Source organism: Nipponia nippon, unplaced genomic scaffold (assembly GCF_047370975.1).
Source record: "Nipponia nippon isolate SJK-2023a ecotype South Korea unplaced genomic scaffold, ASM4737097v1 scaffold_2, whole genome shotgun sequence".
Classification (NCBI taxonomy): Eukaryota; Metazoa; Chordata; class Aves; order Pelecaniformes; family Threskiornithidae; genus Nipponia; species Nipponia nippon.
This window is the reverse complement of record NW_028262336.1, coordinates 122,376,306-122,404,139: the sequence shown is the minus strand read 5'-3', so window position 1 is coordinate 122,404,139 and position 27,834 is coordinate 122,376,306. Positions and strand designations below refer to the sequence as shown.

Genomic DNA, 27,834 nt, shown 5'->3' with positions numbered 1-27,834 from the left:
AGTTGTTCAGCTCTTGTAATAGTCTGGAAGTCTCTTAGGATTTAAAGCAAGCTGAACAACTGACAATCTTGGAGGAATTCAAGTGTGGTTTTATAATATCTGGTTCAACAGACTGAACTGGATCACTCTCACTAGCAATTATGTGTTTCACCAAGCATCTGGAAGCTTCATTGATGTTTATATTTTCCTGCAAGTGAAAGAGAACGAGAGGTTGATTAGTCAATATTAATTACACTATGCTGCATATTTCCTGTGTATAATTAAATTTTTCTCTAGGCAACATCAAAAGTTTACTTTCCTTCATAAACAGCTTTTAAAATTTGACTGTATTAAATAATGCTTACTGTAGTTTTTAAGTTAGTTAGGCTTTTTGTATATTATGATTCATAACTCCTTTAAATTATACACAGACCTCACTTTAAACTACCCCAAATTCTTGGTGATCTGATTGCTTCAATAAACTAAACAAACAAATGCCAGAGGGAGGTTAAAGACAGATGCCTGACACAACGCTCAAAAATCTGTATTTTACTGCTTGAACAATGGTTACTCTGATTTTCAAATTATTAATTACATATCAGCAACTACAGCCATCAATAGCATTTATTTTTTAAAGGCTTTTCCACAGTGTTAGGATGATTTCTGTATACAATGCTCACAATGAGACCTGTGAATAAATTATACAATCTCAAGTTATTCACAAAACAGTAGAAAAAGTTCTATATCATTCGGAGTCCTCACTTCTTTTTTGTTGAGGCTGTTATCTCCAATGTACTGCTTCAGAAAAGCTATATCACCATTGGTTTCATTTGTAAGACAGAAATCCTTACTCTAAGGGTTTAGAATGAAAGGCAAAGCGCGTCCTTTTCTACATGTGCCTTATTTCAATGGCACATTTAACTTGCAGCAACCCTTACTTTGTTTGTAGCACAAGCAAAGCTGAAACAGCCTGATCAGGGAGACACAGCTCAGCACAGCATATGAAATAAGCAGTAATACTGAGTAAGGATTTTTTTTTTTTTTTTTTTTGGACAGCCACCAATATGTTTGGAATGAAAAGTCAAGCTTTCTGGCATAAATTATACTTTTCTACTCGAACTATTGGCATTGATTACTTATTTTATATGACAAGAGATAGAAACCTCACTGTAGCTTCAGTCTTTTGGGAAAGTGCATCACACCCCCACATCCATACATATAGAAATGCATACAAATATACATGTATATATTTATGTATATGCACATACTCCTTTTTCTCCATAAAGATTATGTTTTTATTTGCAATCTAAGACTGCCCCAGGTTCCCAAGCTGAATCTGGAGCCTGTTGTACTGAGACCATAAACACCCATGCACACAATGCCATGAAATCTACCTTCAGCAAATGCTCAGCATCAATTTAGCACCATTAATAAAATAACCTGTAAAATGTAACATGTGAAACACTTCTTTTTGCATGTGTGTTCAAGAAAAGTCAGATGAGATGTTTAAGTATGAAGTTCAGCTCTAAAAGAAAGAAACCAAAGTGCACATGTGTGTATTTCAGTAGAGAAAGCACAATTATATGAAGATCAAAAGCTAAAGTAATGGATTTTGTGAGGCTGATTTCTATTCCCCTTGAAATCTACAGCAAAGCTCCACCAACTCCATTGACCATCCCTTTACACCACAATAAAGAGCTGAAATCTGGGGATCTAACTGAAGATGTTAATTAGTGCCAAGATTTCACAGGTTTCTTCAACTACACAAGTGAACTTAAATATTTGAAATTTGACCTGTAAAGAATATCAGTTGGTTGTAAAAACCCAAATTTTTAAACAAGTCATTTACATACTAATCCCTAGAAAGCAATACAGAGTTGGGAATCAGCTCTGTACTGAGATGTTAAAATGTTACCATACCACATGGCTCTTTCAGACCAGACAAGCAAATTCCTCAAGCATGCACCAAAAGTCTTTTTCAGAACACTGTGAAATTTTATTAGAAAAAACAGACAAAGAAAAATATCTCTCAGTACTGCTTTGAAAGCTGAAGACAAAACAGGATTGTTAAATTCACAAAAACACACATGTAAAAATCTTTTGCATTGTGTTTTCCTTTATTAATGGACTGATAAGCATTTCATTTACCCATGTGCTGCTTCTCTCTTGGAATGGCAGCATGCATTTTTTTCAATAATGTCTTAGTGACTGAGATTGTGCCCAAATTGATTAATGTTCAGATGCATTAACAAAAACCCTCTTTGTCAGAGGTTTAAGATCAGGATTTTGTAAGAGTGGTAAAGGGAGAAGGAACGCAAGCCCACAAATTGTAAAATGGGTATAGGTGGACATCCCTTATCCCCACTGGTGATGGATGGAAGTCCATGTGCCAGACCCAAGTCTACAAATTCAGAAGGAAAAAACAATGCTGTTTTATTTCAGCCAGAACTCAAACCAAAGTGAAATTGGATTATTAAACCTCTTTTTAAACCTCTATAGCTTTTCTGGGGAGGAAAGCCAAATTTGAACACGCAAATATTGTTTTGACATTAAAAGTCAAAATATTTAGTTTTGGTAATATGAAAATTAAAAGCTTCTCTTCTTTTGCATTGCTCTTTCTCCTTCTTAATGAAATGATTTACCAAATTTGACCCATATTCCTTATTATGTTATTAATTGCATTTTGGATTGAGTTTGCTGTTTTCCTCATAGGTGTCTGCCGAGATCTACTGAATATCTGTAAAGTGGGATTAGATACAGATAGATATCATCCCTGGCTCTGGCCATTCCACTTGAAAAGGCTTCTACTTTCAGTCCACGCCCACATATCTCTCTGCCAGGGCACCATCCCTTCAGATGTGCTTGCTGAAGTTTGTGACTGAGCTCTTGCTTCTTCAAGAAAAACGTGCTGGTTTGTGAGGATTCGCTATTCAAAGCATTTGCACCCATGCCATTAAAATTCTGCCTTTTGTTCTGTATGAGAGGAAAGGAATAAAAAGTCCTGTCTGTAATGTGTGTTAGATCAGAGAGGCATTTTCTTATCTTGAACATTTATATGAACTGTCTAAGCTGTGTGGATGAAAATTTCTGCTGAGGTAGAAAGGGAGCAAGAGAGGAAGGGTGACCCTGGCAGACAGTACAGCTGTTTTTGAGCTTGTGTCTAGCTCCAGCCTTCTCCCATGGTTCAGATGACAACTGGTACGTGGTACAGATGAGTAGCGACATGTTAAGTCACTCACTGCAAGGAGCCTGTGCTCATGCCAACAAAGCAACTCCTGCTGGCCCAGCTCTATGCCTTGACCGCTTCCTTTGTGATGCTACTATTGCCTTTTGTTACAACCCTAATCCTACGGTGTCTACTCTATGTCCCAGGTCTGTGAATCAGACATGGCTGTATTCTGGTCTGTCTAATGAAATATTGATTTCTGCACCTCTCCTCCTACAGTGTGTTTTGCAAAAAAAAAAAAAAAAAATCAATATTCTGCTAGGCAGTGAGGCAGCTGCAGACAGTAGAAGGTGATCTGCTATCCAAACACAGACACCCCGAGACATGGTAATTTTAGAGAGCAGGAGGTGTTGAAAGGCAATCTAGGGAAGGGCAGAGAAAAAGGAGCAGGTGAAAATCCACCCACCAAATACAAAGAAACCAACAATCAGAGAGTAAGATTGGACAGAGAGGAATAATCGCAGACACTCTACTAGTTGTACTGAAACATGGAAACAGCCCCAATTATGCCTAAAAATAAAATTAATTATGTTCAAAAAAGAAAGAAAATACAGGTGCAACAACAGAGTGACATGATGTCTTTCAGTGGGTCTCTGTGTTAAAATGCCTTAACTGCCATCTCCCTTATGACTCTTGTTCTTCACAAAACACCACAGGAATTGTGATGATTGCTGCAGTTCAGACTTTTTTCTTTGTCCTTTCCTTCCCTGTCCCTTCCCCCCTCTTCTCTTCCCCCCTCTTCTCTTCTCTTCTCTTCTCTTCTCTTCTCTTCTCTTCTCTTCTCTTCTCTTCTCTTCTCTTCTCTTCTCTTCTCTTCTCTTCTCTTCTCTTCTCTTCTCTTCTCTTCTCTTCTCTTCTCTTCTCTTCTCTTTCTTCTCTTCTCTTCTCTTCTCTTCTCTTCTCTTCTCTTCTCTTCTCTTCTCTTCTCTTCTCTTCTCTTCTCTTCTCTTCTCTTCTCTTCTCTTCTCTTCTCTTCTCTTCTCTTCTCTTCTCTTCTCTTCTCTTCTCTTCTCTTCTCTTCTCTTCTCTTCTCTTCTCTTCTCTTCTCTTCTCTTCTCTTCTCTTCTCTTCTCTTCTCTTCTCTTCTCTTCTCTTCTCCTCTCCTCTCTTCTCTTCTCTTCTCCTCTCCTCTCCTCTCCTCTCCTCTCCTCTCCTCTCCTCTCCTCTCCTCTCCTCTCCTCTCCTCTCCTCTCCTCTCCTCTCCTCTCCTCTCCTCTCCTCTCCTCTCTCTCCTCTCCTCTCTCTCCTCTCCTCTTCTTTTTTTGTTTTTACTAACTTCCTTTTATATTCTGAGCAAATTCTTTAGGTCATACTGAGGGGTCTACTCTGCCTCCTTGGTGGAGCCAGTTCTGAACATCAAGATGTTCAGGGGTTATCTAGCTCTTGACATGGTACTGGATGCACCTGTAGTACTGTAGCTTGTTTTCCAGCCTGCTCTGAGGGCACTTTTATCTTCACAGTTCTCCAAACACTGGGGAAGGTCTGTCTATCTATATTACTTTTAAGGCTGCTATTACTCAGCACTGCATCTTTGATGTGCTTATCTTCACAGCATCTTTTTTGATAGAGAAGTGCTGCTATGTCCATTTATCAAATGGAGAAAAAGCAGAGCCCCAAACAGAGGAAACTGCATGAAACCTGGTCTAGCACATGGTGGCTAGTTGGAAAGTGGGAGATGGCATAGTTTGAAGTATTCTCATGACAAGGCAGGAAGACACCACTTTTCTTTCCCAAGGCTTGTGGGGGAGTTTGTACTGCAAGACCAAAAAAGAAGGGTCTTACCCATATTATGGTGCCTTTGTTCTCAGTCAGATCCATCCTCTCTTCCTGGTTTTGCTCTGCTTCTCACATTGACATCCTGATTTAGCATGCTAGCTTTTATGAAACCCTTTCCTGGGCATCTCCCCTTGCCCTGTCCCCGAGATGCCTAACCCATTTCTGTGACTTTTGTGCCTCAGTAAGCCCCAGCACCTGAAAGACACTATCACAGTCAGTGATGCAAGAACTAAATTGTAAATCCAGCCCTAAGTGATTTACCCTGCACCAATCTGCCAATGTCTGCCAGAGCAAGGACCTGAAGCCAGCTCCTGTGATGATGTCTGACTACTTGAGTCAGTCTTTCTCTTGACCCTGTCAAGAAGGAATGCAAAAGTGAAAATCAGCACATGCTGCTCTTTATTCTATTACCAAATGAAGCAAGGCAAAAAAAAACAACAACAAACCTCTGAGCAATCTCTGAAAGCCAAAAAGGAACACTGGAAGACACAAATGAAATTACAGTTTGCTTTGTAGATCAGTCTCCTTCAAATGTATGTTTTCAAAGGGCCGTTTTAGGGAAAGGACAGCAACTCTAGGCAGGGAAGTAGAGCTGCATGATTTAAAACCTTTGAACCTATTGCTATGGGAGAAAATGTCATAGTCTTGCAATGCAACAATCAACTGAAGGGAAAATAAATACTTTATTGAATGTGTCTCGAACCAGTACATAAGCTCAGCAAGCTTCTTTGCATTCTGGATTGCCTTCCCCCTTATCTGTCAGCTCTAATGCAGATGCAGAACATTAACATTTAGAACATTCCATTTTAATGTATGAAATAAATCTCTTCAGACAAGACTGGCTCTTAGCTCTTTGCAGAAGAAAAAAGGCCTTTGCTAGTTTTATGGGCCTGTCTCACTTCCAAATGAAACTTTTTTTCTTTGCCATGCAGATATCTTAGATTTGTCTGCCTGGTTGTTTTCTGGTATAAAACTGCTCCCTTTCTACATTCGGGTAGTTTCTTTCTCTGACTGAATCTGATGCTTCTGAGTCTTACCTTGAAAGTCAGGTTGAAGAAAAACGTGTATGCAGGCATAGCTACCTAACATGGGCACTTGGGGAGGTCTAAGCCAGCAGCACTTAGAGACATGACCTTAGACTCTACTAATGGAGTTAAAGGAAATCAACTTCCCTTAAGTAAACATTTACAAATTCTGAAATATTCAGGTATTAGATGGGAACCTAGTGAGAATCACATAGTTTGCACATTTTACTTCTATAATGCACTAAAATCCAGGAGCAGGGATATGACTTTCAAAATGTTTTAACCTGCACTCCCCTGGAGCAAGGAATCTGAGGGAATGGCTCCTTTAGCAGCGCTCCCTTGGAAACCGCTGGCAGCAGAGTCTTATTAAGATGTCGTGCCATACTGCTTTTAACATACAAGTTAAAAGCCATCTGGATGCATGAACATGAAATTCATGGATGTGAACTGCTGTGACTGCAACCCTGAGAACAAGATAATTTCTGTAATTGAATTCTTAGAGCTGGTTGGATATTCTGCAACAAAATTGTTGGACTAAATGACCTCCAGAGGTCACTTCCACCTCAATTCTGTGATTCTGTGAAATTCCAGCTTTTGGTCAGCATTAAATAACGTATTTCATAGAAGTGATCCAGAGAGCTATAGGACAGCTCTAATACCAGTAGGATGATCTGAAGCAACTCCTCTTCTTCTAGTTACAGGAGACAAACTCTGCAGAGGATTCTGCACAGAGTGACTGTATATTTGAGCTGAAAGCTTCTGCCTTAGGTGTCAGCTTCATTTCTTGGTTTATGGCAGAAGCTGAAATATTTTCTAAGGCTCTGTGTGGTGAGATTGGAGGGGACATTTTTTTGAGTGAATTAGAAAGACAATGTAGGGAGCTATGCATCCCTAACTGGGTCTGGCAGTCTCAAATGGATTGCTTTGGTTTCAGTTACCAGATCAGCAGATTAGCAGTAGTGTGTCAGCCTAACTCAAATACATGTCCAAACCTCGTTTGTCTTTATGGAAATCGAAAACACATATCCTGTTCCTCTGCAAGTCTACAGTATAGCTATTTTTCTTCAGCTTTCATAATAATTGTCCAGTCACAAGAATTGAAGAATTTGTGATTTAAGCAAGGGATAATAGAACTTTGTTCGTGCGCAGAGCTCACTGGTAAGACGAGCAGAATTGCTGTCCTTGCTTTATGGAAGAAGAAGCTGGATCAGAAGAGAGAGTGAGTTTCTGAAGGTCACTCAGTAGACCAGCGGCAAAGAGGACTCCTGAGTCCTAGTGTAGCGTTTGGGCACAATGACACACTGTGGGCTGCCTGTCAGACAAAAGCTGGAGAAGGGACATGTTGTTATCCACCTTTCCTAGAGGAGGAAACATTCTGTAACTTTTCCCTGGTCCAAATAGGATGTGTCCAAATAGCCCAGGGACTCAGTGCTCATTCAGTCTCCAGGCCATAATGCTCAGCAATTTGGACAAAAAGTGAATGTCTTTTCACCTAATTCTGTATTGCTGACAGCAGAATTACAGCAGGGAAAAGAGGTACTCAGGCATAATAACAGCACAGCTATGGTAAGGTATTTCAAGTCATTTCTGCAGTAGGTATTTTCAAGCACATTTAGTTTTGCCTGACTTGCCTGTTTTGATGCACAAATTCTGTTTTCATTATAAAGTGATAATAAGCTTGAAATTGCTGCTTTTCTAATCCAAGTCAAAAACTCACCTCTTTGAACTAGGAATGATGGTGAAAACAGTTTAAAGGCTTGGAAATGTGAGTGGAGCTTTCAGCTACTCTGGCCACGTACTGGATAATTAAATGTGTGACAGGAAGGAGAAATTTCCTTCCTTTAAAAAAATGCATCTTTCACAATAGTTGTGGTAATGAAATTTATTAAAGAATTTACTATTAAGGGTTATTTTGTAACTATCTGGGGATATGCCTTTTAGACTGCAATCAAATCAAATAACCATATGTAAAAGAGACCAGGCTCTCCACTGGATACATGGCGATATGTGTAACTTAGGACTATACTGCATTGTGCTGTTGCCCCACAAGGCCCTTCTTACACGGCAAACTATCAGAACAAGTTCTTCAATCTTTGTAGGGAGCAGAAGATTTGAACAGGCTGAGCATTTCCTTTAGATTAATGCAAGAATCAAAACTAATACATGAGAATGCATTAGGTGGCCAAATGTTTTATATTTAAGTTGTTAACTTAAGAAAAACAGCGCCAGGGAATAATACAGTGATGTTTTTTGGTGTAATCTGAGAGTGTTACAGACAAAAATTTCAAGCCATTGACAGCTTGAAATATGGTAGGTACATATATAGCATGATACTTTCTGCAAGGCAACCAGAACTAAAAGATGTATTTTTATAATCACCTTTGTTTTTCCAAAATACATAAATCATATTCAGTTTGTTCTGAAGGCTATAACATTTCCAAGCACGTCTCCAGAAAACCTCTGGAGATCTAATTATTCCAGGATACCACAAAAAAGAGTTATTCCTTATTTGAACTACTAAAACTGCTAGCTGCAATATGATGACTTCTCTGTCAGTGTTATTCTGCTTCAGAAAAGAGTTTCTATTCTCTATAGTAACCATAGCTAGGTTTTTATTTTCCCCAGATCAGATTTCAATTATTTAATATGCCCTAGGCTGAAAGAATATCAGATATATGTTACAACCAATACTTAAAAAGAGCAGTAATAATAACTTTTGTTTAGAAAAAATGCATAGGTTTTAGTTCAGAACTTAGACCAAGTGGGGAAATTATTCTCATCTAACTTAGCCTAAATGTTGTGATTCTACCGTCTTTAGTGGAATTATTCTTATTTGCATCATTTTAAAGTAAGGAGCCTCCAACTCTGGGTGGAAATCAGGTGTGGGGATTGCAGAATAACAGATCCTAGCCTTTAGTCTATAGCAGCAGAGAACAGTCTGATAACAGAGCCATGTGTCCTCAACTCTCACTGCTCCCTTCACGATGGCTTTTGAAGATAAGACTTGTCATAGCTGGATTTCTTTCTGTTCCTGCATGACTGCACTGGTAATCTGAGGACTGCTTGGGTTTCTGAGTTAAAATAAAGTAAGAAAAATCTAGATATTTCCTTTGTATAAAATAACCCTTAATTCTATGTGGCTTAGAAAAACTTGGACTGAATTTTCCTCTGTTGTGACTTTTTAAAATTTTAATTGTCCTTTACACTTCCATAGTTCTGCCCAAGACTGGCTTCATCATCATGGCAAAACCCCTCTGCCACCTTTAAAATTGTATATTCATTCTCTGCCATGACCTGCAATGGTCCTTGGTACAATAAATGTGGTTGTTCTTTTTAAAAGGTGGACAGGTGTTTGCTGGGGACTAATGTATGGAATTCATGGTACAGATTCTTTTCTCATAGGCCAAAGAGCAGTGACCAGCTGCATGACTTTGCTGGTCCAAACCTAGAATAATGAAACTATGGCCCTGTATGTTTTAAACTATGGTCCATCCTGTTCCCTCGCGTTCTTTTGAAAGTCTTTTAGATGCAGGCATTTTAAAACAATCTGTTATTCATTTCTCTCCACATGATTTTTGTGATGGTTTTGACCTCAGGTCTTAGTTTTCAGTGAATTGGTTCTTGTCCCCAGGAAATGTAGACCCACGTACATGTCAGAAATGAAGAAAAAGTAACTCTGAAGAAAACAACCATATACAGTGTTACACGTCACCGGCGAACTGGATCCCAAATACTCGCAACCAGATATTTCATGTTATTTGTGGCCTGAAAGACAGTTAGACACCTAATGGAATATTGAAAAGGGGCAGAATATGTAGTTCTTATACAAATAATAATAATTAGTCCTGTAATAATACCCTCAACTCTCCACATCTTCTTCTTGTAGCTGCTATTCCAAATACTTTGCTCTCTAGGTTTTCTTTTTTTCCTGGAATAATTAGCTTTCTGCTATAGTTATCATGAAGAAGCTGATGTAAGAGATCTTGGCCTGTTTCTTAACCAGAACTAGACACTGTCCATAGTAAAAGTTTGATCAACCTAGAGAGGAACACTGGATTCTGGTGGCCTCATCCAGCACAAATCAGCACAGAACCACAGATCTGAATTCAAACCAGGTCCTGCAAATGCAGGAATGAGAAGTACCCTGTTTGCAGAGCAAGATAATTTACACACTAATCTAGACCAAAACGTCTGCCTAAAAATGCGCATTTTGAAAAAAGAGTGACTAGTTTTGAGAGCCATTCGGTAGGAAAGCAAAGGCGCTGACCACAGAGACATCTCAGCCCAGAGATCGTGCAATGTTTGAGGCAGACGAGGACATGCTACTAGCCACCTGCTGTTACTTCTGCTGATTATAAGTGAGACTTCTTTTAAATATTAATGTTTAAAGAAGGAGTCAAGACCAGAAAATACAGGTATATACTCCAAAGGTTCTTAAGTAACTTTCATAAAGTGCTTAAAAGAAATTAAATAATTGAATGTAGAATTTTGGCTTTCAGTCTGCTAACAATCTAGGTCAAAACAGAGCCAGTCTGTTTATATTTAAGACATCCAAACGTTCCCCAGTGCTGTTAATGATGGCACCAGCTTTCATAATCGGAGAATACAATAAACACAATGTCCATTGAGCTGTTGTGTTCAAATCAGTATTTCACATGTCAGCTCTCCAAATCTTGCATGCATTGAGATTATCTGAGAAATCTCAAATTGATATCCAGGACCACTGTACCTTGGGCTTTTATACTCTGAAAGTCCCAGTGCCCTTCCTGATTTTTATATCCATTTTCTTATAGGCACCTAGGAAATCTGTATCAAGGCAAGGAATTGAACCTCAGAGCAGCTCATTCGACACTTTTGATCTTTTCTTCCTCCCTAGGTATGTGATTTTTTTGAAAAGGCTTTTGAGAATGAGAGCTTATAACAGTAAGCATCGTACAAGCGCTACAATAGACTGACTTTTTTCTGGAATCGAACACAATAAAGCTATTGTGTCAAATCAGCATTTCTCAGGCAAAGTGGTTATAAAATATTTAGAGATAGCATTCACTGTTAAGAATTATGAAAAATATCCTCATATCATTCATAAGAGGTAGCTTTTGTGCCTTGCCAAAGGTCATCTTTCTCCCCAGGCTGTTACGCAGTAAGTTGTTGACCAGTTACATGCTTTACTGCTGGCCTATCATATTAGAGCAGCTGCATTTCAGAACATGCATATAATTTGCTTTGCAATAAAAGGCTTAAAAGAAATAGAAATGTATTAATTTACAAATTCACCTTTAATTAATTCCACCAAGAGAGGAGCTTTGCAAGGTACACATTTCGACTGAGTGAACTATTTTAGGAACCAATTTCCCTGTATTTGGAGAAACATTTAAAAAGAAATGGAAACATTACCTTGGCTGATGTTTCAAACCAGCCCACAAACCCATTCTCTTTGCAGAACTGATCCATCTTGATGCCGTTGTTCATAAGAACATCTATTCCCTGGTCGCATTTGTTTGCTAAGAGGACTGTTGGCACAGGTTTGCCATTTGGAAGAACCAACTTAGAGTCCAAATCTTCCTTCCATTTTGTCACTGCTTCAAATGTTGCAGGTCTTGTAACATCAAAGACAATAAATGCCCCCATGGCCTCTCTGTAATATACCCTGGTCATGTTTCCAAATCTTTCCTGACCTGTGATGAAGAAAGTAGGAGGAGAAAAAAAACACCACCTTGTAAAAATCACTGCTTCCAATCTAGGTCAATATTTCACATAGCATGTTTTCTAGGAGAACATTACTGAAGGTAGGACTTCCTTTTGCAACTCTCTGGAAAGCTACTCTTTGTCTAAATAATGATAAGTACCATGCTAGACTCATTTGTATGAAAATGCAAGAGAGTATAGCATGAGAAAGCAGTTTTAAAGCAAACATCCAAGGAAATTTAATAACTTTAAGACAAGCTCAAACTTCAGTATACAGTCTTTTTAAGCTGCCAGATTTCTAGGTATGTGGACAGCACCAAGGGTCTTGGTGTACATTATAGGACTTTAAACAGAAGTCACAAAAAATCTAGCTATCAGACTGGAAGCTCCTTGATACTATACTATTTTGTGGGAAACATCTAACACAACTGATCTGCTCATGCATGAAGAGGATCCTGCATATTCTTATGCAAGTGATAATAATCAACGGTAACATAATTAAGCTCTGGAGCCGTACCAGGCATTAGAGTCATTAGGAACTTACTTTTACTGGCAAACTAAAACACAGAGGTGAGAAAGGTGAATTTAAAGCCTCACAAATGTGGAAAGTGTTCTAAGAAATAGCACAGCAGTAGCAATATGAAGAGCTGTTTTGCTCCAGTGAAAAGATCTGGGAGGAGACGTTTCACACCAGATCTGTTCAGAAGCTTTATGGTTTTATTTGCTGAATTCAGTGTTTTCTGGGAAGGTATTTACAGTATTTTCGTGAGCTAACAATATATTATTATATTCAAACATGGACATTTGTAAATATCTATCATTTTATACAATTAACAGTGTAAAAATTAACACAATTGACGTCACGATGTGGTATGTTGATCAGCTGTGGGTTTGTTAATATATATGCTGTTTTCATGAGAACTTTGAAAAAATGTTTCTGAGAATGGAAATAAATTACACAGAATTTTTCTTGAAGTGAAAAAATAGAATTTCCATTGATGTCTACTGCTGAGCTGTGATCTGAAAAAAAAGAAATATAAATTCCTGAAACATCTCAGGACAACAGCAGTCTTTAAGCAAGACAACTCTTAAATTTAACCATATGCTTCCAGAGCTGAGAAAACATGCTATGAAAATAGACAACATTCAATGTAAACCTGTTTCCAGCCTTATTTTCCCAATGTGTGTAATTTTGAGTAGTTTAGGAAGACAAGAAGATTGGCAGTCTGCTCTGACCCTAGGAAGGTTACCTGTAGAGGTTTTATCTGATGGAAATTGTGCTGTAAAATGTAAGGCTGAGTTGAGAACTGAAGAGTGCTGATTACTGGACTTCTAGACCATGCAGCTTCATTTAATGAAAATAGCACTGAACGCACTTATGGGGTCAACAACATCCGTTTGTGATGTTTATCTTTGGTTTTATGCACTAGCTGTTGCAGCAAGGAGAAAGTAATTCACATGGTACAGAAACCAAAAGTGGATGTCTGTCTGCTCCAAATTCATGTTAGATTTTTTTTACTTTAAACAAACACTGTGTCCCATTGACAAAGCAAGATAGAAATATATCATTTCTGGGAAACATGAGGTCGTATTGAAAATTTCTTATGGCTATGCTTTATTAAAATGTCTTATGATTCCTACCAGTGGGCTAATCAGATGAATGGCTAAGTCATGTGCTGTTCAATAATCTCCTTGTTGAGCATTTTTTTTTCAGGAAGGTGCCTTTTTTTTGCAAGAAGGTGCCTTCAAACAACAGTCAAGGTCTGATTAGAAACTTAGCAGTGAGGCAAGCAGCAACATATACAATTAGTTTTTGATGCATATTGTATTTCAGTGACACGTTTTTCATACAAAGTTCTTGAGATGCTTGCGCTGTAGGTGAGATGTAGATGATGTTAGGACAGATAAACTCGGGCCTTACACATATTTATTGGGACACAAATCTCTAAGATAGGTGGGACATATTGTCATAGAACATGAACTAAATTATTAACTTGCAGCATAAAATAATTCCTCACAAACAATCAAAGTTATTAGAAGAATAAAAGACTCCTGTGATGTAATCTTCTGGCTAGTAGTGGCCCACATAGTATGGATGACATACAGTATGACACTGATTCCTCCTCCTGCTTCCAGCTGCTTTGGCAGATACCTAGGTTTATCACTGCACAGGAATGCCACCGTGTTTGTAAAAGCAGCTTTATGCAGGAGGACAGAGCTCACCAATTTCCATTATCAATCACTTCAAAGAAAGAGAAAGAATGGAGCTGCTGGCTGAATAAAGTGCCTAAATCCTTTTTGAAGCGGTCTTTTTCCCCATCAGTTGCAATTAATACATGAACATACTTGGCATAAAGACATTATGCAACTTTGAATGGAAAAAGCGGTGGTTTGTAAACCACAGACTTTTAGTTTTATGTCATTTGCATAATGGCTTTACTTTTATTTAGTTTACATTGTGAAAAAAGTGATCTCTAGTGTTTTCATTGTGCTTGGAGAGTTAAATATTGTGTCTAAGGATCCAGGAGGACTCTTTTTTCCAAAGGTTCTCCCTTATGTGAACAAACACCTATCTTAATAGATGAGGTTCCTAAAACTTTTTTATTTAGCAGAATTACTCATCAAAATAGGCACTGCTTGATGTATTAAAGGTGTCAGAATCTGACCTTAGGTTTTCAGCAGCACAATGGCTTAGGCAATAATTAGGCTAGAAAAGAGATCAACCATTAGGTACTCAGTGGTACCTTGCAGGCAGCCTTGAACATTAGAATCTGTTTTATTGCAAGAAGGACTAGGGAAGATGGGGTTTGCTTTTCATTGGAAGGGTCAGAAACTTGTGAAATGTTTGTTTGATCTGGCCCGTTGTACTTTACTGCGTCCCTTGCAAGGCCACTGGCATCTGGCATCAAACCCCAGGAGTCTGATGGCCTTTGCCCACTGAGACGGTGCTTTGCGTTGTGATTCATTAGCCCTAATTTTGGTTCCAAAAAAATTAACTGGGTGTATCTAAGATTAGGGTCCCTTGGTAGTCAGAGACTAAGAAGAGATATCTAGAGGGCATCTTCTTAGCAAGGATAGACGTTTAAGAGTGGTCACATAAGCTTCATATTTAATCTTTACCCTCAACCCCCTTGCAAGCCCAGGGTGAGTACCTTATACTCAGATGGTTCAGTACAAGATGTCTAATTGCTAAACTAGATGAATCCTACCCCACTTTGAAGTGACCCAGTGAGACCAAGGTGCTAAAGCAACAAGATTTCCATCAAAGGGAAGGACTCCCTGTCTGAACGGCACCTGCCTGCACATTTATGCCAATCTCAGTGGCACCTCTGCAGCAGGGAAAGGTATCATTTCATGGGCTTAACTTGATCAACAGCTGAATCTTCATAGTTTATAAAAATGCACCCCACATAAATTTGCCAGCATGACTTGTACAAAATCTACAATTTCCATTAACCACTATAATCTCTGATAAAGTTATAAAAACTAATGATAAAGTGCTAAAACTCAGATCATTTCCACCATCTGACCCACAGTATCTGAAATGTAGTGTGAGATAAAAATTAGAACTGCCTAATGCCCAGTTTTACAATGGGTTTTACTTCTTGCCACCATTGCTCATCCTAAGAAGCAAAAGCTTCTGGGAACCACCGTGCTTTACAGAGGGCCTTTAGCCAACACTGAGAAGCTGGAAATTGTGGAGAATATTTAAACATTTTTTTTACCTTTCACTTCAAAATAGCTTTCAGAATTTTCACCCTTGAATTCAAGTCATTGTCTTTATAGACTGAAACTTAAGCCAGCCTTGAGATGGTGCTCACCACCCCAGAATGTGGAAAAGCAGGCTGTCAGCAGGATCAGGCCCATGGATCCAACCACAAAACTATACTGAAATAAAACCATGACAGCAAGGAACTTATTTATGTTTGCAGAACAGTAATTTCAAGGTAACTTAGCTTAGAAATCACCATGACTATCTTATTTATCCATATGTACTGCAATGCTTAGCAGCCACTAAAATCCTAAATTGCTGAGGATGTGCTGTGCCTGGCATTAGTGAACAGTCCGTTTACTCCTTCTGGAGCATAATAGTCTTAAAAACTTTACAACTACAGAGACTTTTGCCTATATCTGTGCAAAGACTGCTGTTTCCAAAGGTGAAAGTTGCAGGGAAAGGAAACGAAACTGTTTTTTCACCACTGGTGGTGTGTGGATGTCTCCAATGCATTGGACTAGCTGTTTATGAGATGAGAATCAGCCTTGTAAAAGCAAACCAACGTATTTTCGGTAGCAATGAATAATCCAGCCCACACATATGCAGCTGGAGGGATAATGGTGATGGTGACATGGCTGTGAAAATGTAGCAGGGGAGGGGGAAGGCTCTGAAGTGCTCTCTGCCCTGTGCTGCCCTCACAGGGCTGCTCCCTGCAGTAAATTTGCAGCTAAAACTGGTCTTCAGAGAAATCTCAGGGCTGTGTGGACACAAAACACGGACAGTAGCACTGAGAGCAACCTTGCAGAGAAGTGAAGAGCAAATACATCCAGATCTGCTGTCTGCAATAGCTGGTTTCTTCAAAAGCAGACCCAGCATGCATCTGCAGGGCCACCCCCACCACAGCAGCCTTGTTCCAAATAAGATTAAGAGTTTCTTTTAAAGCTTTCCTTCTAACAATCTGTTAATGAATTTAAAGGACGCTCACACGGAGGCTGCAGAAAAGATAAGGAAACAAAAAAAAATTGACTGAGGAGCAAGGTTTAAAGATGTTTCACACAGCAGTAAAGGTGATGGCACACTTTAAGAGGGACCGGAACACCAAAAATGAGAATTTGGGACATTCAGTGAAATAAAATGGAACTCTTGGGAGGAAATTAAAGACAAGGGGAATTTTACCGTGTATATCTCCTCCCATGCAAAATAGTGAAAATTCAGTCACTTGAAACTTTGGGCACTTCACTGGATCAGGCATAAATTCATAGATTTTAATGCCGGTGTGTTGTTACAGATATCATAACATCATAAAACATGAAGTTTTGTCCAATTATTCCTGTTTAACACCCATAGCTTCAGGAATATATTATCTGTTAAAAAAAAAAAGTCCTAATGTAATAATATGTGATGCAGAACCTACCTTATCCCTGAAGTACTTTTTCTAATGCTTAGTTATAGTTATTGTTCAGCACTTATCTCTCATCTAAATAAATGCAGTTTCAGCATTTAGCTATTAGATCTCATTATAGTTTTCTTTACCAAATTAAAGCATAGAGAAAAATATGTTACAGAAATATAAACTACATCTAACTATGAAATTAGATGACAGCAGATGAGCCAAATTTGTTTATTCTTCTTATGTTTATAAGCGTAAACAAGGGTAAACTACTTGATCCTACCATGGCTGGAGTATGTCACTCCTCCCATGAAGTCACCATGTATGGAAATCCTACTAATAATGTAAATAAGCTTGACACTAGTTTTACTCAAAATATTTTTGAGAAAATTATTTCTAGATTGTTAAACAGTTTACTACCCACTGATCCAGTGAAGTGCAAGGAAGAGTGCACATTGCACTTAGTAGTAAGTTCACTGGCTGTATAATGGAGGGGGGGGAGAGGATGTAAGAGCTAAAACGATACCATATATATATATACATACACATACACACACACACATATATATATATTCATATATTGATGCATTCTCAGCATTTGCTTCAATTCAAGATGTCCTAAATGCTAAGGCAACATCCTTCATCTTGGTTAGAGACTGAAAATTTATTGCTTTAACCCCAAAGAGAAACATGACCTAATAACAGAGATTCTGCCAAAAGAGAGAGGATGTTCTGAAACCAAAGATTCTATTTTCCTCCCTCTTATCCTCACATATTTCTGTTTTGCAAGTGATGATATATGACCAGCCACAGCCAGAATAAAACACTCCCATTCCCTCCATATTTCCAATCAGTTTTACTTCGCTTTCATTTTTAAACACCTTTTTTTCTCACCAGCCAGATGCCTTATTTGTGATAACTTCTGTGCCAGCACCAAGCTGATCTGAATTCAGTGTGTTGCTTACAGAACTTATTATCTATGTGTAGCCATCGACGGCTAAAGCTCCTTACATAGAAGTCATTAAAACAAGACAGCAACTCTTTTTATTACCGGCCACTGTCTTGACCCTCACAGAGATGCTTTGAATTGAGCAATTCATATGAAATTTAGTACTATGCTGTAATTCTCTCTGTGATGTGTGATAACTCAGAAAGCATGCTAGTCATTCAGTACTACAACTTGGTGTAATTGCTTCTGCAGCCTGACTGAAAGCTACATCATATGATCCGCCAGCACATGATTAGTAGTGTAATAAATCTCTGAAACAAGGCATGCAAATACATTCTTTCAGTCCCTGATGCATTCAGAATTTACTACTAAATGCTTTTTCTCATGCAGTGAAGTTTTGCTGGATGTGTACATATTTATGGTTATAATCGGTCACTGGTGAGCAATAAAAGCAATGCTTTCCCCATTATTCCAACTTTTGATAATGAAAACTGAGCATATGTGTATTTAATATCATAAAACTACAAGACTATATTGGTGTGTCAAAAAGCTGAGGTTATGCATGTTTTGCATAAAGCAGTGTCGTTGCATAAGTTTTAGCACCTTGGTGCCAAATTCAGAGCTCAGACATCAGGCAGCTAAGTGTAGAAGAAAGGCACTCCCTCCGCCGATAAGAATGTCAAGAATTTTCTCATTTCACTAGTTTTACTCGGTGCCGTTCCAGACTAGATCACTGAACTCACAGCTCAGGCCACAGGCTGGCACAGTTACCTAACAGCTGATATAATTTTCACCTCTATTCCCTACTTAACAAATGTAACCTCTTAATTTAATTGAATTTTTTAAATGCCCTCATTTTTGCTGTAAGCTATTGTGTTATAGCTGTACATGGATTCCTACATACTCTAAATGAACAATGGTTACAGCATGCGAAATATGCCATCAAGATACACTTTTGTTTTGTGGACTGAATAAAAACGATTAATTCCTAGTAATGGGAGTGGCAAAAATAAAAAGTTGTGGTTTTAACTGGAAACCAAATATAAAAAATCTGAAGCACTGACAGCAACAATGTCAAATTCTCTGATTTTTAATTATGTAAGCATGCAAGGATAGCTGGACTTCTTTATTCTTTTTCTCCCTGCATGGAGTAAATTATCTTTTTTTGCTTGGTGTTGGAATAAGGACAAGTAAACATGAGTAAATACATTTTTAACAACCAGGATTATTGTCAAACAGAAACAGTTCTTTTTTCAAAGCTTGTCAGAAATTGTTTACATTTCATTGGGCCAAAGGAAGGAAGGTAGGAGAGAGAGGAAGGAAAGGAAGAAGGAAGGTATTTCGATACAGTAACTCAGTGATACTTTTTCCTTATTTTTTTAAACTATAAAAATAATTTTAACCATCTGATTGAATCTCTCATCTCTTCCACCAAATTAAATAGATGTAACAGGAAATTCTTGTTACTCTCCCTCCCATCAGAGAGATCTGTTAGTCTGATGAGGGAAGCTGAACAGCAGCAGCTGCAGGGGAAGAATTGGGGCATTTGGGAGAGGTGCCTGTGTCCCCGCATGCCTCTAAGGGCTTGGGAGAAAAATCAGGTAGGGCAAGTTTCATTCTGACACCCCTTGTTTGGGGGTCTGCTGGCTTTAGGGAAACTCCAAAATGTCAATTTGCACTTGAAGTTTTCTCTCCTCAGTCTCCTCTCCCTCACCGCATAGGCACTGGTAGTTTCCAACTTAAAGAACAGTACAAATGAATTTGGGTCTATATTTTGTATTGTCTCTGGACGGGTTATGGGGCAAAGGGTTCTCCTCTGTACTCACCCGCAATATCCCAGAGCTGCAGCCGTACCACAGTTTCAGCATCCCAGCTCAGCACCTTCAAGGCAAAGTCCACCCCAATGGTGGCTCGGTAGTGGGGGGAGAAGTTCTGGTGGACATAACGTTTGATGATGCTGGTTTTGCCCACTCCCAGGTCCCCGATTACCAGCAGCTTGTAGAGGTGCTCCTTCTGATTGTGCTTCTGCATCTTTCCCGTGGCTGCTCCCTGTGAACTGATTGCATGCTCTGCCCGAGGAATCCTGCCAGCCCAAGGGGGAGAGAGGGAGTGAGGAACCAGGGAGGGAAGGAGAGAAGGTAGGTGGAGGCTCTTTCCCTTTGTACGGAAGCAGGATCACCAGGTCCAGCAGGCAGCCCTGATGAGAGATGAAGTAAGCAAGGGACTGGGGGAAGAAAGTCTCCCAGAAAGTTTTGTGCGTATGTGTGTAAAGGTCAGCACGAGGTGTGTCTGGGATTAGTCTGACTACTAAAGACTTTGCAGGAAAATTCATGCAACAGTTCTGTTCCCTGTTTCACTCCTCGCTGGAAGGACAGTGTTTCTGTTGTGCACTAGTTTTACACACTTTTTTTAATCACTGTCTTCTTGGTGATAATTTATCACCCTATGCTTGTTCCCAGACATCTTTAAAATGCCAGTCACTGCAAAAACGCAGAAATCTCCTTGCAGAGGTTTCACGCCTCCATTAAAGTGCAAAAATTAAGCCAGTGTGACTTTAACTTTGGATGTGATCTGGTTTTAATCAAAGAAAGTCAGTGTGAATGCAGTTATATCACTAGAAGTGGCAGTTATAACAACATAAAGCATCTTTACGTGTGTCCATGTTAGGAGGGCTGTGCAAATTTAATTATAACAGATACATATTTTTAAGTTTCATTAACATAATTGTAATTGTCTGTCTGTACCTGTAAATATGCTCACATCTGCTGAATGCAGCACACAGCTCATGCTTTGTTTTTTTTCTTACAACTGGGATCTAAAATGTAAAAAATCCAGATTTATCCCATGACTCCGATAATCAGAAGTTATGAAAGCATAACAGCATTAGAGCATATGAATGCCAGTGTCTCAATGGTCCTCTGTTTTCCAAAATAAGTGATATCAAACTTGCAAACAATTGAACACCTTTGAGTAAATCATTCCACAGACATGAATGACCCTATATGTTAAACGAAGAACACAGTGAAAGTTTCAACTTGGCAGCTTAGCTGGAGATTCCTATCCATTGTCTAGAGGTGTTTGATTCTTTTAATAGCTCTGATAGCAAGCCCCCAGAATTTTAATACTGTTTGAAACCCATCCATGAATGATTTTTACATTTATTGATGATCTTGATAAAAAGAAAACACATTTTACACTTATTGAAATATTATTTGATGGAGTTCTTATCGAAATGTGCACTGAAATGGCATTAGAAATTTGTCATCTATCCAAAATGCTGGATTTTAGTAGACAAAGAATTCAGAACACTTATGTTAGGCAATCTTTTATAATCAGTCTTTAAACTCAGACTTTAAAGTTTGTATATATACACACACAAAGGGGAAATGGGTAATTTGAGGAGAAAAATATCTTATTTTCCTTGAAACTCTTTATTTTTAATGAGGCCTTTTTTCAATAAAATAAATTCTCTTTCTAAAAACAAGCTGTCATTTGTATCCTTCTTTTTGGAGAGAAAATTTTAAAGGGCTTAACCTCATTAGCTACAGATATCATAAAAGACTACAATTTGAGAAGCAAACCAGTTCACTCCAATCAGTTATTATCTTTGCATGATTCAAGCTTATTAGTGTTGCTACTGGTAGTGTGTGGTCTATGAATCGTACGTTCACAGCACTGCTGTTTTCGGAGAGGATCCAATACCCAAGCACTTCTAAGCACTCACAATTCCCCTCTAAAGTTGAAGATTTCCTATTTTAGATGTTAAAAAAAGAACAGGCTGAGAGGGTTCAACAATTTAGGAAATGATGAAATTGGTGTTTTGAATGAGGTTGAAATTACATCTGATCTTTTATCCTTTGATGATGGCCAATGCTCAGAGAACAGTGCATGGAAATCCCTCTGAGCAGATATTAGGTAACTGGAGGTCTTAGGCTATTAGTAAGTGTAGTTATAGACCTACACGCAGAAGCATGAGGCTTTACCTCTCTTCCAAAGTTTTTGTTAGCATTAGCTATAATAGCTCTGGATAACCACGTTATTTGTTTACGTTGCCAAGTCTTCTTTGAACCTGGCTAAATTCTTGGCCCCAGCAACACCCTGGTACAATGAGCTCCTCATAGGCTTAATCAAGGTCACCCCAGGATGGCAGCAGGGCTACAAGTGAGGTGTTCAACAAGGTGTTCAGATGTGGGGTGAGCATGTAGGAGGCTTTGTTGCATTTAGAGGGATGATTTGCTGAGCTAAAGTGAAGGATGGACTGAAGCGTCTTGCTGAATGAAAGCTGTACCCAGATCTCCTAACTCTGTGGTGAATTGGCTTTTATAGGCACCGTCTGCTGAATGCTCCTGAGGCGGGATAAGGCCCTCAGCCCTACTTTGCTCCATCTTTTTGGAGGACTGTTCCCACATCCTGAACTATGTCTGTGCTGGTTTGGCTTCATTGTCATCTGGTGGCACCGGGGCAGGGAGGTGTGGATGTACTGCTCATTTGCAGCTCTGCTGCAGGAACAGTAAGCACTGTCATGGGGGAAGGCAGATAATTTGGGCTGGTCATGTCTTAAGCAATCACTGCAAGACTCGTTTGACGATGCCAGCTGATCCCTTCAGGCACACAACCAGGTTACTCTGACTCAATGATTTGCTACAGGTGGAGGTGTCCAGGGAAGCGCACTTAGCCTGGAGCTGCTGCAATGTAATCTGTCTTAGCTGAGACCACAGTTAAGGGCAGCTAATATAAACCATATTAGCTTGCATTTGCCACCCACAGGTAGGTAGTTAGCAAGGCTCAGCTGACAGGGAGTAACTTGTTTAGCTGGGAGAACCAGATGGTGTCTCTGAGCCCTTATTCTGCTGCTTCAGATCCTTTGACAATGGCCAGGCAATAAGAACATGTAAACATGCTGCCAATTTGATATTTCATAGAATCATAAAATCATAGAATAGTTTGGGTTGGAAAGGATCTTAAAGATCATCTGGTTCCAATCCCACTGCCATGGGCAGAGACACCTTCCACTAGACCATGTTGCTCAAAGCCCCATTCAACCTGGCCTTGAACACTTCCAGGGAGGGGTCATCCACAGCTTCTCTAGGAAACCTGTTTCAGTGCCTCACCACCCTCATTGTAAAGAAATTCTTCCTTATATCTAGTCTAAATCTACCCTCTTTCAGTTTAAAGCCATTACCCCTCATCCTATCATTATGGACTAGTAAAAAGTCCCCCTCCAGCTTTCTTGTAGGTCCCCTCCCGGTACTGGAAGGCTGCTATAAGGTCTCTCCAGAGCCTGCTCTTCTCCAGGCTAAACTGGACTCTGTACTCCAGGTAGGGCCTTACAAGAGCAGAATACAGGGGGAGAATCACTTCCTTCAACCTGCTGGTCATGTTTCTTTTGATGCAGCCCAGGATATGGTTGGCTTTCTAGGCTGCAAGTGCACGTTGCTGGATCACGTTGAGGTTCTGATCAACCAACACCCCCAAGTCCTTCTCATCAGAGCTGCCTGAATCCATTCTCTGCTCAGCCTGTATTTGTGCTTGGGATTGCCCCGACCCTTGTGCAGGACCTTGCACTTGGCCTTGTTGAATTTCATGAGGCTTGCACGGGCCCACCTCTCAAGCCTGTCAAGGTCCCTCTGGATGGCATCCCTACCCTCCAGAGTGTTGACCGCACCACACAGCTTGGTGTCGTTGGCAAACTTGCTGAGGGTGCACTCAATCCCACTGTCAATGTCGCCGACAAAGATGTCAAACAGCGCCGGTCCCAATACCAACCCCTGAGGAATGCCACTCGTCACTGATCTCCACTTGGACATCAAGTCGTGGATATCGAAGGTATATTGAAATGTGCAACAAATAGCCATGCTGGTCCCTTTATCAGACTAAGAGTTTGTAATCCCCCATTAGGACCAGGGCTCATGAACGTGATATAGAGGGCCTCATCCGCACAGTCTTCCTGGTCGGGTGGCCTGTAGCAGACCCCCACTATAATGTCACCTGCCCCTGCCCTCCCTTTAATCCTGACCCATAAACTCTCGGTCAGCTCCTCATCCATCCCCAGGCAGAGCTCCATGCACTCCAGATGGTCATTGACATAGAGGGTGACACACCCTCCTTGTCTTCCGTGTTCTCACTGTTTCTCTGCCCTGAATCCTATCTTGCCTTGAGGACTGATCTTGCAGGACCTCTAAACCTAGAAACAGTGAGAAATTCCTGAAATTTATCAATGTAAAATGAGTTTCACTTTTATGCTGAGGCCAACACAGTCTATAATGCCTTAATTTGATGGAACTTTCTTAAATGCTATTATTTGCAACGGACATGTGTAGAGTTTGTATCAACTCCTGCCAATTAAAACAGAGTGTTAATATACTCTATTAATATTAGTATAGGTATTAAAATAGAGATAGCAGAGCATTGGATGACACTACTGTGGCAAATAGCATAGAGATCTTTTTCTCTGAAAGAAGTGATAAAATTGAAGATGCAATTACGTTGACAGGAATCAAGGACAGCATAGATGCATCCTGGATTTTATCACTCTTTCTCTTTGCATGGCATATACCACAGAAAAGGGTGTCAATCTTGACTGAAAAAATCATTTTACCTTTTAAAAATGCAGTGTTGTCTGAGATATTGAAACTATGAGGTAATAGTTTTTCTCCAAGGAAACATTCAAATTATTAGAAATGTAGGTACTTAAAGGACTGCCATCTAAATATCTAGGGGTTTTACATCACAGCTATACCTGGTAGCTCTGAATGTCTTGAAGGGATTGGCCTATGCTATCACATTCATCTTACTGAATGTCATATAATATAAATGAGACCATAATCCAGAGAAATGGTAAATACACGTGTGTGCATGTGTATGTATATATATGTATATATCTATATATACACACATACATTAATACCATAGAAGATTATTTTATGTTCTGCTTTAAAAAAAATACAAAACATTGAAATTCTACACAGTATTTTGCCAGACTTCCACATCCCAATTAATCCTGGGGTATGGACTAAATACTAAGTTATTAGCTGCACAGGAAGGAGGCCGTTCATCTTTTATTAATATATTGTCTTCCTCATTTCAGTCATAGCATATTCACTGCCTTCATTATGGGAATGGTCAATCATGGTGAGAATAATCTCTTACAGAGAAATAGATTGTTTTAACAAAATGGTGCATTCCACTCAATTTTATTTTTAGACTAGAAAGACTTAATTAGTTTGGATTTTCCCTTCTTTCATTCCAATGGCTCTTGTGATTAAGACATTCAGTTAAAAATTACTATTAACTCATCAAATATACTTAATGGGCATGCCCAAGTGTTACCCCTTGGGAATTATGCTCCAGTTGTCCTACAAAACAAGCTTTGGATGGCAGGAATAGTCTGTTTTATCTCGGGAACTACACCTCTCAAAACGAGCTAAAACTTTCCCCTCCAGCACAATTACATCCCTGTTTAAAAAGTCTTAGCTATGAGTTACTGGTTGAGCTTACGATTTTGCCCTCTAGAGCAATGGATCTGTTTCTAGGGTTAGAGATCCCACAAGATCAGTCCTCAAGGCAAGATAGGATTCAGAGCAGAGAAACAGTGAGAAAACAGGGAAAGAGACTCCAGACTTTAACAGCCTATAGGTGCATGAATCATTATATTTAAAGAGTGAGAGTTTGTGGCGCTCTCACAATTACAATTAGTCTGATAAAGGGACCAGCATGGCTATTTGTTGCACATTTCAATATACCTTCCATATCCACCAGCCCTGTACAGATGCCTCAGGGCATCTCAGATGGTTTTAGTTACCTGTGCAAACACATGTTTCTATTCCATCAGACTCAAAAAATAATAATAATTTGATGCAATTGCCTTTTCTCACGGCTGAATTTTTTTTTTTCCATATAGATCCACATAGCCTAATAAAATCCAAGTTAAGGTCTGTCCTTTGGAGCCTGCAGTGAAATCTTAGATGGGTTGCAGTGCATTTTACACCAAGTGTATTTGAACAGTCACCTGGGAATACGTGAACACAGTGCAACTTGAAAAGCAATAAGGGGAAGGACCTGAATGTCTGCCACGGGTAAAATCTAATAACAGGGGGTCAGTAATACTCTGGGAAAAGTAAAATGGCTTGTCCCTGAATCCAGACTGCAATGAAAGCATCATACAGCACAGAATTAGTCTGAAATGTGCCAGTTCCAAACGAACATTGTTGTATCTCAGATTGAATAAACGAAGTGTAAGAGCACTTGCTGAGGTTGTAGACTGAGCCATCACACTCATTGCAGGGTTGCTACTATGGAGCTACCAACAAAAGCCTGGACCAAACTGACAGTGCAGCAGTTTTAACCCTCCTCAGGTAGTGTGAATTACTGGTGTGATGAGGATTGAACAGTTACAGTGCTACAGATAGGTATGTCTAAATTAAGCTAGAAAGTTTCTGATAGTCAATAATCTGTATTATGCCCTCCTATGAGGGTCCATATGCAATCTTCACAGCAGGAGCTTAGAGACTTATCTACCCTGTCCTCCACAGAGAAAAACTTTAAGAACATGGCTGAATCACATCAGCAAAATTGCTGTCTGATTCAAATAGATTTAAGTCTGATTCTTGGAGACTATCAGTCTCTAATGGTGTTCACCCAGCAGCACCAACTTCATGTGCAGCGATATTTATAAGAATAGATCCTAAAGAATAGGATCCTAAGTTAATGTGCATTAGCTTAAACAATTTCCATTAAGGACTGGGTCCCCAAACTTCAAATTTAAACTATGAAACAAAATAACAAAAGATACTCCCTTTACTTGATAAACGTTCATCAGGAGTATAGTTTGTAAGTTGTATTCACTATAATTTATAATATGACAGAATCACTGAGGTGGAAAGGTCCTTCTGGAGATCACCGAGTCCAACCCCTCTGCTCAAAGCAGAGTCAGTGAGAGCAGGTTGCTCACAGCCATGCACAGTTGGGTTTTGTATATCTTCAGGAATGGAGACTTCACAGTCTCTCTTGGCAACTTGTTCCAGTGTTTGACCACACACAGAGTAAAAAGCTTTTTTCTTATGTTTAAATAGAATTTCCATCTTTGGCTGTGTTCTTTACTCACCCCATCAGGTATTTATACACATTGATAAGATCCCCATGAGCCTTCTCTTCTCAAGGCTGAAACTGTCCCAGCTCTCACAGCCTGTCCTTGATGCCCCAAGCCCTTAGTCATCTTTGTGGTCCTTTGCTGGACTCAGGCCTCCTTGTCTCTCATACTGGGGAGCCCAGCATTGGACACAGCACTCCAGGTGTATCTGACCAGTGCTAATTACAGGTGAAAAATCACCTCCCTCAACCTGCTGGCGACAGTCTGCCTAGTGCAGCCCAGGAGAACGTTGGCCACCTTTGCTGCAAGGCTCAGGTTCAACTTGACCCCCAGATCCTTCTCTGCAATGCTCTTTCCAGCTGGCTGGCCCCCAGCACGCACTGATGCTTGGGATTATTCCTCTCTTGCTACAGGATTTGGCATTACCCCTTGTTGAACATCATGACATTCATCTCTGCCCAGTTCCCCAGCCTGTCGAAGTCCCTCTTAATGGCAGCACACCCATCTGGTATTTCAGTCACCTCGTATCATCTGCAAATTTGCTGAGGGTGCAACCTGTCCCCTTGTCTAGGTCATTAATGAAAATGTTGGACAGTATTGGCCCCAGTATTGATCCCTGGGATACAGCACTAGTTAGTGGCCTCCAGCTAGTCTTTGTGCAGCTGATCACAACCCTTTAAGCCTGGTCATTCAGCCAGTTTTCAATCCACCTCACTGTCCATTCACCTAACCTCCCCATACTTCATCTGTTTGTCTATGAAGATGTCATGGCAGACAGCGTCAAAAGCCTGTCCACACCCAGTCATTTCATCATAGGTGGCTATCCATTTGGTCGGGTATGATTTCCCCTTCATAAATCTATGCTGACTGCTCCAAATCACCTCCTTGTCCTTTCTATGTTTGGAAATGGCTTCCAGGAGGATTTAGTCCATCATCTTTCCCAGGACTGAGGTGATGCTTACCAGCCTGTAGTTCCCTGAATTCTTCTTCTTGTTCTTCTT

The 27,834-nt window shown here is 39.7% G+C and overlaps 1 protein-coding gene across 1 annotated transcript; it reads right to left on the bottom strand.

Annotated features, from left to right (window-relative positions):
- Nucleotides 1-34: 34 nt before the first annotated feature.
- Nucleotides 35-27,834, bottom strand: RAB38 (RAB38, member RAS oncogene family). Its single transcript, XM_009470381.2, has 4 exons — nucleotides 27,797-27,834; nucleotides 19,572-19,837; nucleotides 11,401-11,681; nucleotides 35-187 (listed from the first exon to the last, which is right to left on the bottom strand). Exons 2-4 carry the CDS (start codon nucleotides 19,774-19,776, stop codon nucleotides 35-37), a joined length of 639 nt encoding a protein of 212 aa, XP_009468656.1. The 5' UTR covers nucleotides 19,777-19,837; nucleotides 27,797-27,834.

Bases quoted from the DNA above. Each gene is read 5' to 3' on its own strand.
- RAB38 (XM_009470381.2), bottom strand. From the start codon at position 19,776: ATGCAGAAGCACAATCAGAAGGAGCACCTCTACAAGCTGCTGGTAATC. The intron at 11,682-19,571 runs GTGAGTACAGAG...TCTTCATCACAG, and splicing joins GCAGCTCTGGGATATTGCGG to GTCAGGAAAGATTTGGAAAC. The intron at 188-11,400 runs GTAATGTTTCCA...TTTCACTTGCAG, and splicing joins GGTTTGAAACATCAGCCAAG to GAAAATATAAACATCAATGA.